The 16,211-nt window shown below is 35.0% G+C and overlaps 3 protein-coding genes, 1 long non-coding RNA gene and 2 pseudogenes across 8 annotated transcripts; 3 read left to right on the forward strand and 3 right to left on the reverse strand.

Moving 5' to 3' along the window:
* The first annotated feature begins 175 nt into the window (after positions 1-175).
* Positions 176-1,717, forward strand: EMB2816 (Small nuclear ribonucleoprotein family protein). 2 transcript variants are annotated; one of them, NM_179600.3, is made up of 6 exons: positions 176-329; positions 464-513; positions 599-680; positions 783-854; positions 1,172-1,224; positions 1,372-1,717. In NM_179600.3, the coding sequence occupies exons 2-6, from the start codon at positions 511-513 to the stop codon at positions 1,459-1,461; spliced, it is 300 nt and encodes a 99-aa protein (NP_849931.1). In that variant the 5' UTR covers positions 176-329; positions 464-510; the 3' UTR covers positions 1,462-1,717. The 2 variants fall into 2 exon arrangements, with proteins under 2 accessions (NP_849931.1, NP_178480.1); NM_126432.3 differs by lacking the exon at positions 176-329 and having other exon boundaries at positions 422-513; positions 1,372-1,642.
* REME1 (Pentatricopeptide repeat (PPR) superfamily protein) lies at positions 1,717-3,908 on the forward strand. The gene has a single exon (NM_126433.4). It carries the CDS (start codon positions 1,765-1,767, stop codon positions 3,655-3,657), a length of 1,893 nt encoding a protein of 630 aa, NP_178481.1. The 5' UTR covers positions 1,717-1,764; the 3' UTR covers positions 3,658-3,908.
* Positions 3,909-5,662: 1,754 nt separating this feature from the next.
* PI4K GAMMA 7 (phosphoinositide 4-kinase gamma 7) lies at positions 5,663-8,886 on the forward strand. Of its 2 annotated transcripts, NM_201684.1 has the most exons (3): positions 5,730-6,004; positions 6,136-6,703; positions 7,064-8,750. In NM_201684.1, the coding sequence occupies exons 2-3, from the start codon at positions 6,404-6,406 to the stop codon at positions 8,354-8,356; spliced, it is 1,593 nt and encodes a 530-aa protein (NP_973413.1). In that variant the 5' UTR covers positions 5,730-6,004; positions 6,136-6,403; the 3' UTR covers positions 8,357-8,750. The 2 variants fall into 2 exon arrangements, with proteins under 2 accessions (NP_565307.1, NP_973413.1); NM_126434.4 differs by having other exon boundaries at positions 5,663-6,004; positions 6,136-8,886.
* Positions 8,887-11,467: 2,581 nt separating this feature from the next.
* Positions 11,468-11,750, reverse strand: AT2G04595. Its single transcript, NR_140019.1, has one exon. It is a non-coding gene; the product is annotated as an other RNA (long non-coding RNA).
* Positions 11,751-11,990: 240 nt separating this feature from the next.
* Positions 11,991-13,201, reverse strand: AT2G03900 (annotated as a pseudogene). The gene has a single exon.
* A 1,705-nt stretch (positions 13,202-14,906) lies between these two features.
* Positions 14,907-15,804, reverse strand: AT2G03910 (annotated as a pseudogene). The gene has a single exon.
* Between the last annotated feature and the right edge of the window lie 407 nt (positions 15,805-16,211).

Raw genomic sequence — 16,211 nt, forward strand, 5'->3', positions numbered from 1 at the left:
TAGCTAACTGAACAATTGTATTACGATTTTATTAATTCCTAACTAATATCCCCTTCCAATTTTATTTCGGGTTTAGTTAACAATTTAATGTTTAGTTATCGGTTTATGGTTCAATTTACGGTTCAGTTCAAATAATATGGTAACCATGGTTAGGGATTTAAACCAGAGTCCTTTACGAGATCAGAGTTAAAAAACAAAAAGCGTCACTAGGAAGCTGCGACTATTTGACTGACTCTGATTTCACGCGACTCCTTGTGAGATTCTCCGATTGCTTCGCCTGAGTTTCTGGGTTAACTCTCCACGCCGTCACTTTGATCTTTGCTTTTCCGGTGAGGTTTCTTCATCCACTTGTTGATTTCCGAATTCACACATTTTCCGAATCCACTTGGGGCCAAAGAATTGCAAACCCTAATTTTTAATCATCAACTCTATTCTGAACCAATTTGATTTCCGTTTTTTGCAGATCTTTAGGGTTTTTGTTTAGGGAATTGTCGAAGACTCTGCTCTAACATGGTAAAGTTTAACCTAAATTGAAGTAGCAAAGTATCATTGTTATATGAGTCGAGTTAATTCTTAAGCGAGTGTTTGTTATTCACAGTCTGGAAGAAAAGAAACGGTTTTAGATTTGGCCAAGTTTGTAGATAAGGGTGTGCAAGTTAAGCTCACTGGTGGTAGACAAGGTAATAAAACAAGTGTTTCTCTCATTATGCTCCAAAGATGATGATTCTTTCTAATGTTTTCTCTGAGATTTGTTTGATAGTTGCTATGTTTTTTGCTTGCAGTGACTGGAACTCTTAAAGGCTATGACCAATTGCTTAATCTTGTTCTTGATGAAGCAGTCGAGTTCGTTCGAGGTATCTTTTATCTTACCTATATCTACTGCATTGATCTTGTTAGGCTACAATTCTCTAGTGGAATCCGCCTCTTAGTAAACGAATCTCTGTATTGCTATGAAGTTTATTACTCTGGTTCATACAGATGTCTCCATGATGCCATTGGAAGATATATGGAAATTTTGATTAGAAGAGACTGTTTGATTGCTTAATCATGTTATGTTGGTGATATGAATGGGATGATTTCATTCTCTTAGCTAGATTTTGAAACTAGAAGTGGGATCATATTTCCATAGATCTAACTCAGTTTTATGACCCTTGTGTTATGTTTTGATCAGATCATGATGATCCTTTGAAGACTACGGATCAGACAAGACGCCTTGGTTTGATTGTATGATTCATTTACCTTCTTTTTTCATTACTATAAGTGTAATCCTGTTTAGTGCAAATAATATCATTGTTTCTTCTAGCATCGTGTTATTTGTAATGGAGTTCCATAGTTTAGATGCTAAATCATGATGGTTTGTCTTGTTTTTAGGTTTGCCGTGGAACAGCGGTGATGCTTGTCTCACCAACCGATGGCACCGAAGAAATCGCTAACCCGTTCGTTACTGCAGAGGCTGTCTAAAGACTTTCTTCTCAAAGAATATGTCTCTCTATTAGTTTAACTTGGCGATTTAGAGAGTATTTCATCTAACTCTCTGGTGTGATGTTGGAAACATATATGTTCAATTTAAACAATTTGGAACATCATGGACACTTACCTAACTTCGTTCTCAAATCTCGTTGTGCCAAAGCACAAAATCTCCTTAACCAGAACTGAAGTAAACCGGAAAAATCGAATGTCTGAGTCTTCTCGTTACTGAACCATGGATTTATAAGCGAGTGATTTGAAATTTTTGAAGTTGTTTCCATAGTTTTAGTGGAGACGATGAAGTCAGTAATGTCAAAGATCAAACTTTTTAGACCAGTCGTCACGTTACGTTGTTCTTACAGCTCCACAGATCAAACTCTTCTTCTTAGCGAATTTACCAGACTCTGTTACCAGAGAGACCTTCCCAGAGCTATGAAAGCAATGGATTCATTGCAAAGTCATGGTCTTTGGGCAGACTCTGCAACTTATTCTGAGCTTATCAAGTGTTGTATATCTAATAGAGCTGTTCATGAAGGGAATCTCATTTGTCGTCATTTATACTTCAATGGTCATCGACCAATGATGTTTCTGGTTAATGTTCTGATCAATATGTATGTAAAATTCAATCTTTTGAATGATGCTCACCAACTGTTCGATCAAATGCCTCAAAGGAATGTTATTTCTTGGACTACGATGATTTCTGCTTATTCTAAGTGTAAGATTCATCAAAAGGCTTTGGAGCTTTTGGTTTTGATGTTGAGAGATAATGTGAGGCCTAATGTGTATACTTACTCTTCTGTTTTGAGATCTTGCAATGGTATGTCTGATGTTAGAATGCTTCATTGTGGGATTATTAAGGAGGGGTTGGAGTCTGATGTTTTTGTTAGGAGTGCTTTGATTGATGTGTTTGCTAAACTGGGTGAGCCGGAGGATGCTCTTTCGGTTTTCGATGAAATGGTTACAGGTGATGCGATTGTTTGGAACTCGATCATTGGTGGGTTTGCTCAGAATAGTAGAAGCGATGTAGCTTTGGAGCTTTTTAAGAGGATGAAGAGAGCTGGTTTCATTGCGGAGCAGGCTACGTTGACTAGCGTATTGAGGGCTTGTACTGGTTTGGCTCTGTTGGAGCTTGGGATGCAAGCTCATGTTCATATCGTGAAATATGACCAAGACTTGATACTCAACAACGCACTCGTGGACATGTATTGCAAGTGTGGGAGTTTGGAGGATGCTCTCCGTGTGTTCAACCAGATGAAGGAGAGAGATGTGATTACATGGAGCACTATGATTTCAGGGTTGGCACAGAATGGTTATAGCCAGGAGGCACTGAAGTTGTTTGAGCGTATGAAATCTTCTGGGACGAAGCCAAACTACATTACGATTGTCGGGGTTCTCTTTGCTTGCAGCCACGCAGGGCTCCTGGAAGATGGTTGGTACTACTTCAGATCAATGAAGAAACTTTATGGAATCGATCCAGTGAGGGAACATTATGGTTGCATGATTGATCTGCTTGGAAAAGCTGGAAAGCTCGACGATGCAGTGAAGCTGTTAAATGAAATGGAGTGTGAGCCAGATGCTGTGACATGGAGAACTTTGCTTGGTGCTTGTAGGGTTCAAAGAAACATGGTGCTAGCGGAGTATGCAGCTAAAAAGGTCATAGCACTCGATCCCGAGGATGCAGGAACTTACACACTATTGTCTAACATATACGCAAACTCTCAGAAATGGGACAGTGTTGAAGAAATTCGGACACGAATGAGAGACAGAGGAATCAAGAAAGAACCTGGATGCAGCTGGATCGAAGTAAACAAACAGATTCATGCTTTTATAATTGGAGACAATTCTCACCCACAGATAGTTGAAGTCAGTAAGAAGCTGAACCAATTGATCCATAGACTCACTGGTATTGGCTATGTTCCTGAAACAAACTTTGTGCTACAAGATCTTGAAGGTGAACAAATGGAAGATTCACTTAGACATCACAGTGAGAAACTGGCTTTAGCCTTTGGCTTGATGACATTACCTATTGAGAAAGTCATTAGGATAAGAAAGAATCTGAGAATATGTGGGGATTGTCATGTGTTTTGCAAGCTCGCATCGAAGCTTGAAATCCGCAGTATCGTTATACGAGATCCGATCCGTTACCATCATTTCCAGGATGGCAAATGTTCTTGTGGTGACTACTGGTAACAATCAGATGACTTTAGATTACTATGAAACAGAGTATAAGATGGTTTAGAAGATTGTTTCTCTGCAAGTTTTCTTCATCAAATTTTTTGATTAGTGAATCATTTTTGCTTATGAAGAAGCTCATTGATTTGCCAAATTTTCCTGATAGGATTTTGTAACATTTGCAAAATTGAATATGTATGATAAAATTGGTCATTGGAGTATGGAGACTCACTAATTTAGTAATTTGTGATAAAAAAGAGTTTCTTCAGAATAACATGTATTTAATTGTTTCCTATAAATGTATAGCAGTTGAGTTAATGGGAAGACACTTGCTGCACATGGATATGGATCATGTATCATAATTTATGCTTAATCTCTCTTTATTTTTCTGAAATAAAAATCAGTATAATAGTCAAAAAGTGTTCAAAGCTGAATTGTGCATTATGGAGACAAGATCTTTTATGTCCAAAGTGGTTTAATCTCATTATATATTATGATTCACTATTACTCATGTGGACTTAAAAGTGCCATCGTAGTCGCTTTATTCATTCGATACCTAATGGACTTCATAATTATATTGAAATTATTTTTTATGACTTTTATAATTACATATATATTCATTGTTAATTCTTCAGTTATCTTTTAAACAAGTTAAGATATGATTTATCAATATTCTTATTTTATTTTTAACCCAAAATACATATTTTTATCTTAATTAATCTAATTATTTTAAAAATATTAGATAATTATTATTTTTACTTATTTCAAAGTATTTTTGGTCAGGTATTACTAAGGTTATAAATATTTTTAAAAAATCATATGTAAAATCATATCTTTTGTAAACATAAATAAATTTAGCTAATTTATCTTATAATTATATCCTTGTCGGTGTATTTCTTGTGTCGAATGTATTTCTAATCATTTGTACAATATGAACTATGATTTGTAATTAATTAACTTGTCACTAGCTAATTTTAACTTCATTTTAATTATGGGCTTTTAAATTGTTAAGGCCCAATTTGTAGCTTCATGTCATCGCTACATCCTATTAAAACCAAGTCGGCATTCTCATCCTTTGCCACGTACCACTTCCAGATCGGACGGTCAAGATTCCATAAGAATCTATAATCGAACGGTTCTCTTTGCCTGTTCTAGACTCTTCCAAAGATGGGGACGATGATGCATGTTCTTTTTTACTATTTTACCTGTCAATATATGCCTCTATTTACTTCGAGACTTTACGCTACATATGTCAATTTATGCCTCTATTTACTATGCTATTTTTTTACGCTTAATGTTACAAACTTTAATGTTTTCTTTATGATAAAATGGGTATATATTTTCATTTTTTTCAACTCTTTATTGGTGAGATCGCACGTCTTTGCCGTAGTGATTCATATAGAAAATATCTAAGGGAACATGAACTATAAATTAATAGATTTCACATTATTTTGTAACCTTGAATTATGTGTAATAATTATATTCCAAGTAATGTTTAGTTATTTTCTAAACTATACATAATTCAATAAATAATATAATAATCGAAATCGTGGACAAAAAAAAGGTACTAAAAACTGAAGAAAACTTCTATGGAACTAAAGCTTCACACTTGTCATAGATTTATCAGTTTCATATTATTATTGATAAAAATAATATAAAATGAATAAAAACTTCAAACCAAAGAAAATATGAAATGGCAAATAGAGCAATTATAATTTCCACTGCAAAGGTATTAAATAATAACGAAAGAAATGAGGAAATAATTTAAATTGTAGTAAAGAAGAAGACAAAATAACATTTCAAAATAGATTTTTTATTTCCCAAAATATAAAAATAGTAGATTCGATTACAAAATTCTTAACCAAAATCATAATCTAGCCGGTTTAATAAATGAAAGAAAACAAAATTAAACAGGGTTATCTAAAAAACAACTATAGGAATAATAAATAATACGATGACGTGTCATAAGGATAGATTTTAGAATTTAATCCAATAACAAACAAGTTCGCTGAAAATAAACCATGGTTAAGAGATTTAACCAGAGGACTCAGATCAGAGTTAAAAAGCGTTCCTTTGAGAGGTGAATCAACGAAGGAGACAACACAACACACACACACACAGAGAGCAAGCAAAAGAGGCGGCTAGGGATCAGAGAGTGGTTCCTTCACTGAAAGTTTCTTCTTTTTCATTCTCTTCTTCTCCTTCAGATTCCTTGCCTCTTCTTCAAGATTCTCCTCTCTTCCATGTGCGTTTCTGTGCTTTTGAAGACGACGATGATGATGATGATGTCTTTATATTGAAACCAAATTCGTCTCCACGATTGTTTCTTCTGAGTTTTGATTTTTCAGATCTCGCTTCTTTTCCGGTGAGTTTCACGCTTTTTCTATAAAGCTCATTGATTTGTTCTTAGTTTTGTTTCTCTTCAATTTCTGGAATCGATCAAGATCTTAATTTGATGGATTAGTGAGATTTAAGATCTGTTTTTTTCTTTTGCAGATTTGTTCAATCATCATGGCTTACCTGATGTAGTAATTGGGATCAAATTCATTCACAAAGCTCGAGTTTTTATTATTAGTGGCTACTGTTATCTGTGTATAGAAGAAGCTTGTGTGTGTGGTTCTCTACGTTTCATGATCGGTTTAGGTATCTGTTATATCCGGCTCGTGTTGGTTTCAGATTTAGGCACTGGTCTAGAAGGTCTTTCTTCGGCTACTGCTTCTTCTGTTCACCAAAAGAAGCCTTTTTTGGTTTCTTCTTCTGTTTCATGTCGAGGAACTTAGACAGTCCTGTTCAGACACAAATGGCAGTGGCAGTTTTCAAGACTCCTCTTACTGGAGCTAGTAAGATGGAAGGGAAGCAGCATCATAAGCATCAGCATTTACAGAGGCAATCATCGGGGAGGAGAGTTTTCGTGCAGACTGAAACTGGTTGTGTTTTGGGGATGGAGTTGGATCGTAGTGATAATGTTCATACTGTTAAAAGGAGGCTTCAGATTGCTCTTAATTTCCCTACTGAAGAGAGTTCTTTGACTTATGGTGATATGGTGTTGACGAATGATTTGAGTGCTGTGAGGAACGATTCTCCGCTTCTGCTGAAACGGAACTTTATGCATCGAAGCTCGTCTACTCCTTGTCTTTCGCCTACTGGGAGGGATTTGCAACAGAAAGATCGAAGTGGTCCTATTGAGATACTAGGCCATTCGGATTGCTTTTCGATTGTTAAACATATGGTTAAGGACATTGTTAAGGCGATGAAGATGGGTGTTGAACCGCTTCCTGTTCATAGCGGGCTTGGAGGTGCTTACTATTTTAGGAACAAAAGGGGTGAGAGTGTTGCCATTGTCAAGCCGACGGATGAAGAGCCGTTTGCACCTAACAACCCTAAAGGCTTTGTTGGGAAAGCCCTTGGGCAACCTGGATTGAAGTCTTCGGTGCGAGTTGGGGAAACGGGGTTTAGAGAAGTTGCTGCTTATCTTCTTGATTATGGTCGCTTTGCTAATGTCCCTCCAACTGCTCTTGTGAAGATAACTCATTCTGTATTCAATGTCAACGATGGGGTGAAGGGGAACAAGCCTCGGGAGAAGAAGCTGGTTAGTAAGATTGCTTCTTTCCAGAAGTTTGTGGCTCATGATTTCGATGCAAGTGATCATGGTACTTCAAGCTTCCCTGTAACTTCTGTGCACCGCATTGGTATTTTGGACATAAGGATCTTCAACACAGACCGTCATGGTGGGAATCTTTTGGTGAAGAAGCTCGATGGAGTTGGTATGTTTGGTCAAGTGGAGCTTATTCCAATAGACCATGGCCTCTGCCTGCCAGAAACACTTGAGGATCCTTATTTTGAGTGGATTCATTGGCCTCAGGCATCATTACCATTCTCTGATGAAGAGGTTGACTACATACAAAGTCTTGATCCAGTGAAAGACTGTGACATGCTTAGAAGGGAACTTCCAATGATTAGAGAGGCGTGTCTTCGGGTTCTTGTTCTCTGTACTATTTTCCTTAAAGAAGCTTCTGCATATGGTCTGTGTCTTGCCGAGATTGGCGAGATGATGACTCGGGAATTTCGTCCTGGAGAAGAGGAGCCAAGTGAACTGGAGGTTGTGTGTATTGAAGCCAAGAGATCAGTCACTGAACGAGATGTTTTCTCTCCAAGGTCAGATGTAGTAGGAGAAGCAGAGTTTCAGTTTGATCTAGACTGTGATGATTTGGAGTCAGTCTACAGTTCTAAGATACAACTAACCGATGACTATTTCACCAAAAACCCTTTTTCAAATGGACGTTCTTCGCTCGGGAAGCTTGAAGAAAGCATCAAGGAAGAAGAAGAAGATGAAGAAGAAGAAGAGGACAAAACTGAAAATACTGTCCCTATGATCATTATGAAAGACAGTTTTTTTAGTTCAGCTGCTTTTCATGACAAGGCTCCATCTCTTTCAAAGCTTTCCACTTCAATGAAGAACACACATCTTAGTGACACGACACGTAAAAACCCAAAACCCTTAACCAGAGGCAAATCCGAGAACACATCGTCTGGTCACAAAAGCGCAAACGAACAGCTTCCAGTGAGTGCAAGCTTTGTGAAAGTAGCAGACATGAAAGAAGACGAGTGGGTTCTCTTCCTCGAGAGGTTCCAAGAGTTACTTGGACCGGCTTTCGCAAAACGCAAAACCGCAACGTTGAGTAAGAGACAGAGACTTGGCACTTCATGCCAGTTTTGAGAGTCGTATAGTAAAAAGTAAAACTCGAGAAGTTAAAAGAGACAGTATGGAGTAAAAAACTGAAGACTTCTTCTTCAGTTCTATGGTAGTAAAAAACTAGTAGTTACTTTTGGAAGGTTTGGCTTATGACAAGCGACGAGGTGAAGAAAAGGGGTTTTGTTTGTTTGTTTTTTTAACTGTTTTGTAAATATTTCTTTTACTACTCTTTGTGATCTTCTTTGTTTGTTTGTTTGGTTTTTTTTTTGCCCCTTTTATCACCTTCTCTTGTTTTTTTCTTTGGTATGTCCTTGTGGCTTGGCCTTGTCCCATAAATAATATTAGTCTTCTTTCACTTTTTGGTGTGGTCGTTCATTGTTCATACAATGAAACCCAGACATATATAGTGGACCGTTTGATGTATGATTCAGTATCCGCATAAAAGTATCACACCGATGTTTAGATATGTATGTTGCGGTTGTATCACCTAACCGTCACACACTGCATTTTTCACCATTCATAGTTTAAATGTCCTAGTGGCTTGGCCTTGTCCCATAGGTTTGATAGGTGTTACAAAGAGAGACAAGAGAAAGTGGTAAAGCGTAAGCGTGATGGTCCCAAAGACAGCTGCAAAGAAAGCGATATGGGCATCGACGACCCATTTTCTCCATTATCCATTTTATCATATCATCAGGTTATGTACAAAGTTGTCAAAAAAGTTCAAAGAATCATACCAAATTTCGACGCAACAAAACGATGATATTGAATGGGACCCCATTTGTGGGTAAGGGGTTATCATTTTTATATCCGTCCTTTCGACAAGACAACATCAATTTAACGTAACATTCCTTTGATGTATTTTTTTTTTCGTGTGTAATAGTACTTGTACTTCTATATGTAATAATGTGTACTATCCAAGAGGCAACAACACTATTTTACATATGAAGTTTTGAATTCTTCGGTCAATTTTTTTTTTTTTCATATTTGAAATCAGCCATGGATCAATATAATAATTTACAAGAAATCAGTTACTACATACAATATAATCGTATCGTTTGATTGTTTCGATGGTGGTATATGTTTTGTTTACAATAAAATTCATATGATTGGTTTCCGTACCTATTATATTTGAAATGTTCTAAATTCAACCTTTTTCTTTCCTTGATGAGTTTTATGTATGTAGGGTATTGCTTCGAAGCTTTTCGCATTCAACAACTTTAAATGTTTTGAGCATTATTCGACAATCTTCTTTTTACCTTGTAAGAAAAAAAATATATACATTCACTATGTGCTCTTAACGTAAAAAAAACATTTCGAAAATATTAGTTTTGACATTTCGTTGTTTTACTACGTATCTCTCATCACATACGATTTTAACAAAAAAACGAAATCTCTCGTCACATACGATATCTTTATATTTTTAGTTTTGTAGTGCCTGTATATGAAATTTATGTAAATAAGTAAAAGTAACGTTTGTCCTACCAACACAATAAAAAATGGACATATCATGATGTTTTGTTTTGGCTTTGGATATGATTTATCGGCAACTTGGTCATCGTTCGTTTGGTGTATGATTTGATGTGAATGTGATAAATATATAAGTTTTGGATAACTTGGATAATTAATTAATAAATGAAAAAATTATTAAATAATAAAAAGAATTCTTTAATTTAATGATACAAAATTTGAGAATAGTTTATTTAGTGTGATATTTGGTGTGATGGTTGGCAAAATAAATTAATATAGTACTAAGTTTATATCAAATATAGTGTTATTTCTAATACTAAAATTGGTGTCATGGTTGGAGATGCCCGTAATAGTCATCGGAGGAACATAAAAAATTTCGATAAAGAATAGAGGAAAAAGAGACAAGAAAACAAAACATATCTTCATTTTGCAAAGATTTAAGGATAAATATTGTTTTCGCAGGATGCAACGAGATATATATAGATAATTTTCAAATATTGTATGTTATGTTTTATTTTATTTTAATTAATTATTTAATATTATTATAAAATTAAAGGTTTTAGGTTGATATTATAAATATCCTTCTTAAGCTTTTTTATCCTTTATTTTATTTAACTACTAATTTTATTAATAAATTAAAAAGAAAACAACAAATCTAAACAAATAACTTCGCATCTATCATTAGAAATTTTACACTACATCACTCTGTAGAATTAAATCGACAAGAATGTGCAACTCGTCGATTCACAAAATGCCAGTGAATCGACGATGTGAGAAGATTTTCTTCATTTATTTTTGTTTAATAATCCGTTTTCTTTTCATATTGTTGCTAAGCTTCTTTTTGGTTTAATCTATTTTTTCTATGCTGTAGTTGCAAATTTATTTCGGTTAAAGTAATACCCTCGTAAACTCTCTATATATATTTGGTTAACAAACTGTAGAATCGAATTACCATTGAATGTTAATTTTATTCTCTAAAAAACTTTGCTCATTATATACTTATTTCACTTTTCGTGGATCCATAATAGCCCAATTATACAAAACCCAATTGCCACTCGGACCAAGATACAAAGTTAAGTAAACCCACGAAAGACTCTCTCATCCGTAGACACATTCATAGCCTACTCTAATCCTAACTTAGTGATTGTTCGAGTAATTGCTCGATACACTTAACTGCTAGGTAGTATATACGGGGTCGATCCACAAGGACCAAAGATACTATAAGGATTTCCGAGACTCGTTCTTAGCTAAATTGGAGAGGTTGTTTGTTTGGTTTTCGGATTGTAAATTAAAATGCAAGAAACTAAACGATTAAACTTATATGATAAAAAATATTGGGCCATAGGGTATTTCAAAGATCAATGATTAATGGAAATATTGGACAAGGAATTCAACATAAAAAACCGTTCTCGAACATGAACACAAGTTTAGACTAATTCTCTCTCAAGACATTAATCAATAACTTTGACTACTTAACTACTAAACTTTTATTTATAATTTCCTAGTCAAAGTCGCATTAGAATTAGGTTCATTAGGTTCACAATGCGTTCTAACGTCAACTCTCGATGGCTAAAAATACAGTGCTCAATTTACATTCGTTCATGCATTCTATCGGACAATGGACTCTCCTGTGAACTTTCCTGAGCCAGCATTTGTGATCCTAGTCTCAGATAAAGTCAGATGTGACCCCTAATTCTTCCACTGGCTTCATATGTTGGATATTACTAGACAATACAATGTTTTCTTGGTAGATCCAACTGAGCGCGTTCCACCAGAAAGTTCCGAGCGGCCAATAGTGCTCTATAATGAAAACTACACTTATGATAGCGTGAGAGGAAGGGAATACGAAAATCCGACAGTAGCGGAAGACCAGGGCTGATACTGATTATATGTGGACTAGCTAGCTTCTCTTCGTACTCGTGGATATGCGGGTAGGCGTCACAGAGATCTACGGATTTTATAACACTCAGTTTTATTTTAGTCTCTCTCTACTTGCTAATTTTTAATTTTATTACTTCATTCATGTTCACTTGTATTTTTTGGTCCGACAAATTTCATGAGCCAAGAGATCGGCTTGTGCCATATATATAATCAGTATCAGCACTAAATCATACAATTAACATTTTATTGTACCAATGATAGAAAAATTAAAGTGAACGACAAAAGTAAAGATGAGTCTAACTCAAGAGTTCTATGCCCACTTAGCCATCAAAGACATTCCCGCGGCACCTATGAAGGTAGCAACATAACCGAGGACATGAAGTTTCATATTCCCTTGTATCTTTGGTCCGTATAATTCATGAGCCAAGAGATTAACAAGGGCCAGATCAATCAATAATCCTGCAGAACACGCATTCAACATCCCCATCAAGATCAACGCTGTCGGACTTGTCTCACCATATATCTTTTGTATTTGCATCCCTAAAGCAATCCCAAATTGCATTGTGACAACACCATTTTCCAATTCATTTTGCTTTTAAATTCCGCCTATAACAAACAAAGTCTTATAAATATGTTTTACTACAAAATCAATGCGTATTATAGCTATCGACTTACATGTAAAATGGGACCACCGAGTCTCATTCCTTCAGCGAGTTCATGGAAACAAAACGCTGCGATAAGTGATCGTATGGTACATTGGTTATCTGAAGCCCCCATCGTTAAACCAATCAATCGTTAAACCGAACACGACCGAAACTACGACACCAGCTACTTTCGACGTCTGCGCCAAAACAATCATTTAAATTATTTAGTCTTTGATGATTCGAAATTCCAAACCTAGATCCAAACTAGTTTTTAACAAGTAAGAGAAAACAAGTTTAGTAAAAATCGATCTCTAGCTTCAACTAAAGATCATAAGCAATGATAAATATATCAAAGTTGTAAGTGCACCAAAGCAATGACTCTATTCCTAAGAAGTTGACTTGTCTTATCATCGTTGACCTTTTCTTGTAAGTGCACCAAAGCAATCATTAAAACGAGAAAAGCCGAGTTCATCGCGATGAAAGTGGTGAAAGGAAACTTCCTCCACGGGTCTTCAGGCAAACATTTGGATGTGAGATCATCGAAAGAGTCCGGTAACACATGCATAAAAGCGGTTGCCAAAATTACACCCGAAGTTAAAGTCTTTATGATCCCAAATATAACTCGGTCGGGTCCTAAAGCAGGAATGTAACGAGAAAGGAACTGTAAAGAAACACCGATCATGCTCGCCACTAAGATAGATGGGATTGCAATCATTTTAAGCTTTTTAGCTTCTTTGTTGTTGTGACATGATGGATCTCCAGATTCAGCTCTGCATTCACTTACATCTACGTTTTTGGCAAGAGAGGCAAATGTGAAGTATAGAAGGAGGATTGTAATGGTGGTGATGAGTTTATAACAAGCTTTAGAATAAGCCATTGAAAAAAGTGAAAGGACGCTTGCTGAAGTTTTGTTTTTCTTTTGAAGACTTGAGGAGAAAATGATTTCGTCTCAAATTTATAGAAGATTGTACACAAAAGGAAAACCTCAAGATGGTGGACAGCTTGTGTAAAGTTACTTTGGAAGCACCACGTGGAAATATTAAAAAATGTGAGATTTTAGTTTCAGTGAAACTTTTAATATAATTAAGATCTGATTTAGAACTTTTTAGAATTTTTCTATGAAAAAATAGAAAATTGTATAGATTTTTTCTCACATATATATTAGTAAGAGATTTTAAATACTGGATAAATTACTTTAATTCATTTATTATTTCTTTTAAAATGATTAATAATTCTTAGAACATGTCCATTAACAGATTAATGTATGTATAACACAGAAAAGAAAATAGAAAAAACTAATGTATGACATGCTTCAAAATATATATGTATATATACTTGTTTTTGGTTAATTACTTAATTCTCTCACATTTCCTGCCTAATTGCGACATAACCAGTTGATTAGAGTTAAAAAAAAAGAAGTAATTTATAGAACATTAAATCACACCCAAATCAATAGAAAATAACACAATCCAACTAAAGCAAACTAAATAAATTATATTGAACCGGTCTAAACCTGAAATTAGATGTTTCTTGAGTGATAATCAATCCCTAAATTAGGGTTGAAAACAAACCTCATTTTTATTGAAACTAGAAGTCTCTAACTCTCTCCGACGAACCGTTGGAAAAGATCTCAGGCTTTCAAATTTGAATAATGTTAGATATTAGAGTGTTTACTTAATAGATCCCACTGAGTGCGTCTCTCCACAAAGCTCTGAATGACCATCATTGCTATTAGATCAAATATACTCTCTTTACAGCGACATTGAAAGCAATGAAGGTCCTCCCCAAAACCGTAGAGCAATTATAGAAGATCAGGGCTGATACTCATGATTATATGTTGACTAGCTAGCTTATGATACTTTTTAATAATAGAGTTATCTTCTTCCCATAAATAATACAATCTTTGAAATCAAATCGTTGGTTCGATAGCTGGTAATTTATTTATATCGTCAAGTATATTATTAACATGTTAAGTAGGTTTGTATCCTAAGTCTTTTCATCCATACATCAAACCTCTATCCATATTTTGCTAACAATATTATCCTGATAATACATTATCTGCTAACTATTCTGATGCATGTATTTTTTCTACATGATTATTCAATCGCAAATCAACTTTTTTGCTCTTCATGCTAAATATTTTGTTACCTTTTAATAATAATGTTATCGTCTTCGCATATATATCAGTCTTTGAAATCTAATCATTGGTTCAATAACTGAGAATTTGTTTATAGTCAAATATATTATTAACATAGTAAGTTGGTTTGTACCCCATGTCATTTCATCCATACATCAAACTCTATCCATATTTCGCTAACGATATTATCTCGATAATGCATTATCTGCTTAACTATCCTGATTTTTATCATATCTCCTTATAGGGATATATTTGTCATATAGATTCTAGATGAAAAAATTACCGAAATAAATGGTTTTCATGTGTAGATTCTTAATTATTTGTTGTGCATGTATAAATTTTTAATTCACCCAAAAGTTAATTATACTGTGAGGGCCATCATATATATATATATATATATATATATATATATATTTTTTTTTTTTTCCTTCCAAAACATTTATTATTAACCCGGTTCAGCGTTTACAACTGTTACTAGAAAATTAGGACATGAATGAAACAAAAAACCATCATCAAGACTACGTTGAGCTTGTCTGGCCAATATGTCTGCACATTTATTCTGCTCTCTATGGTGGAAAGTGAACTTTGTCTCTGTGAACATGGACCGCCAGTGCCAGATCTCATCAAGATAATGTCGTAGTCGGGAAGTTACAACTTTGCTATTGATTAGTCGGATTATGTTGAGATTATCTCCATCAAACTCGACCTTTTTGTAGCTTAAGTTCCATGATGCCCGAAGTGCCCATATCAATGCCGTACATTCCGATTCTTCTACCGTTGCCCGTCCTTGGAATTTACTCATGCCACATTCCATGAAAGTCCCGCAGGAATTGCGGATTATCCACCCTATACCAGACGCACTTGTTCCTTCATGGTGAGATGAATCATAGTTGCACTTAACCCAACCTCTTTGTGGTGTTGTCCACTTCGCTCTAGAGGATCGATGATGATTAATATCGGTTCTCCGGAGTTCCGCAATCGTCCGGTTTTCTAGCCATTTTCTTGAGTCGATGATGGCCATTGGCTTGTTCTACAGCAACCTCCACAGTGATCAATCTGCGATTAAATACGAGATCATTCCTGCATTTCCATATTCGCCACATTAGCCAGAATGGGAGAAGACATTGAAAATTGCTGATTTGTTGAGTCTGGGCCATATCAAGCAGGAGCCGTAGTTTTTCTAACACTGATTGGTTAGGATCAGTCAATAAAGGATGATGATATCCCGCAGCTCTCCATATGGAGGTGGCATGTGAGCAAGTGAAGAATCAAAACTATATTTTATCATGGCAGCAAAGAAAGTAGCTATATTTTTGATCATATTAGCAAAGAAAATAGCTATATTTGATCATATCAGCAAAAAAAAAATAGAAAATAATATATATAAATTGAAATAGTAAAAGATCTCGTTATCTATAAATTCGAGACCATTTTTCTATTCTACGGATTAACAATCATATGTTTTGAATAACATTGTTTTAAAAATATCTCAACGATAATTCATCGAATACTATAGATTTTATTGGTGTAAAGGATGTAACTAGAAAACTATATATCAACACAAAAGAAAGACCATTACAAAAGGTTTGACACTAAAAAAAAAACAAAAAAAAGTTTGACTATTTTTTTGTCTTTCGCAGAAATAACGATTTTGAGAAAAGTAATTAAATTTTTAACATGGTAATATGAGAAATTAAGTAAGTAACATGAGTAGTTTTTAAAAAGTCTATTTTCTCCTTCTGATTTGGTG

The sequence above is a fragment of the Arabidopsis thaliana genome, chromosome 2 (assembly GCF_000001735.4).
Source record: "Arabidopsis thaliana chromosome 2, partial sequence".
Taxonomy (NCBI): Eukaryota; Viridiplantae; Streptophyta; class Magnoliopsida; order Brassicales; family Brassicaceae; genus Arabidopsis; species Arabidopsis thaliana.

Bases quoted from the DNA above. Each gene is read 5' to 3' on its own strand.
- EMB2816 (NM_179600.3), top strand. The intron at 681-782 runs GTAATAAAACAA...TTTTGCTTGCAG, and splicing joins GCTCACTGGTGGTAGACAAG to TGACTGGAACTCTTAAAGGC. The intron at 855-1,171 runs GTATCTTTTATC...TGTTTTGATCAG, and splicing joins AGCAGTCGAGTTCGTTCGAG to ATCATGATGATCCTTTGAAG.
- REME1 (NM_126433.4), top strand. From the start codon at position 1,765: ATGAAGTCAGTAATGTCAAAGATCAAACTTTTTAGACCAGTCGTCACG.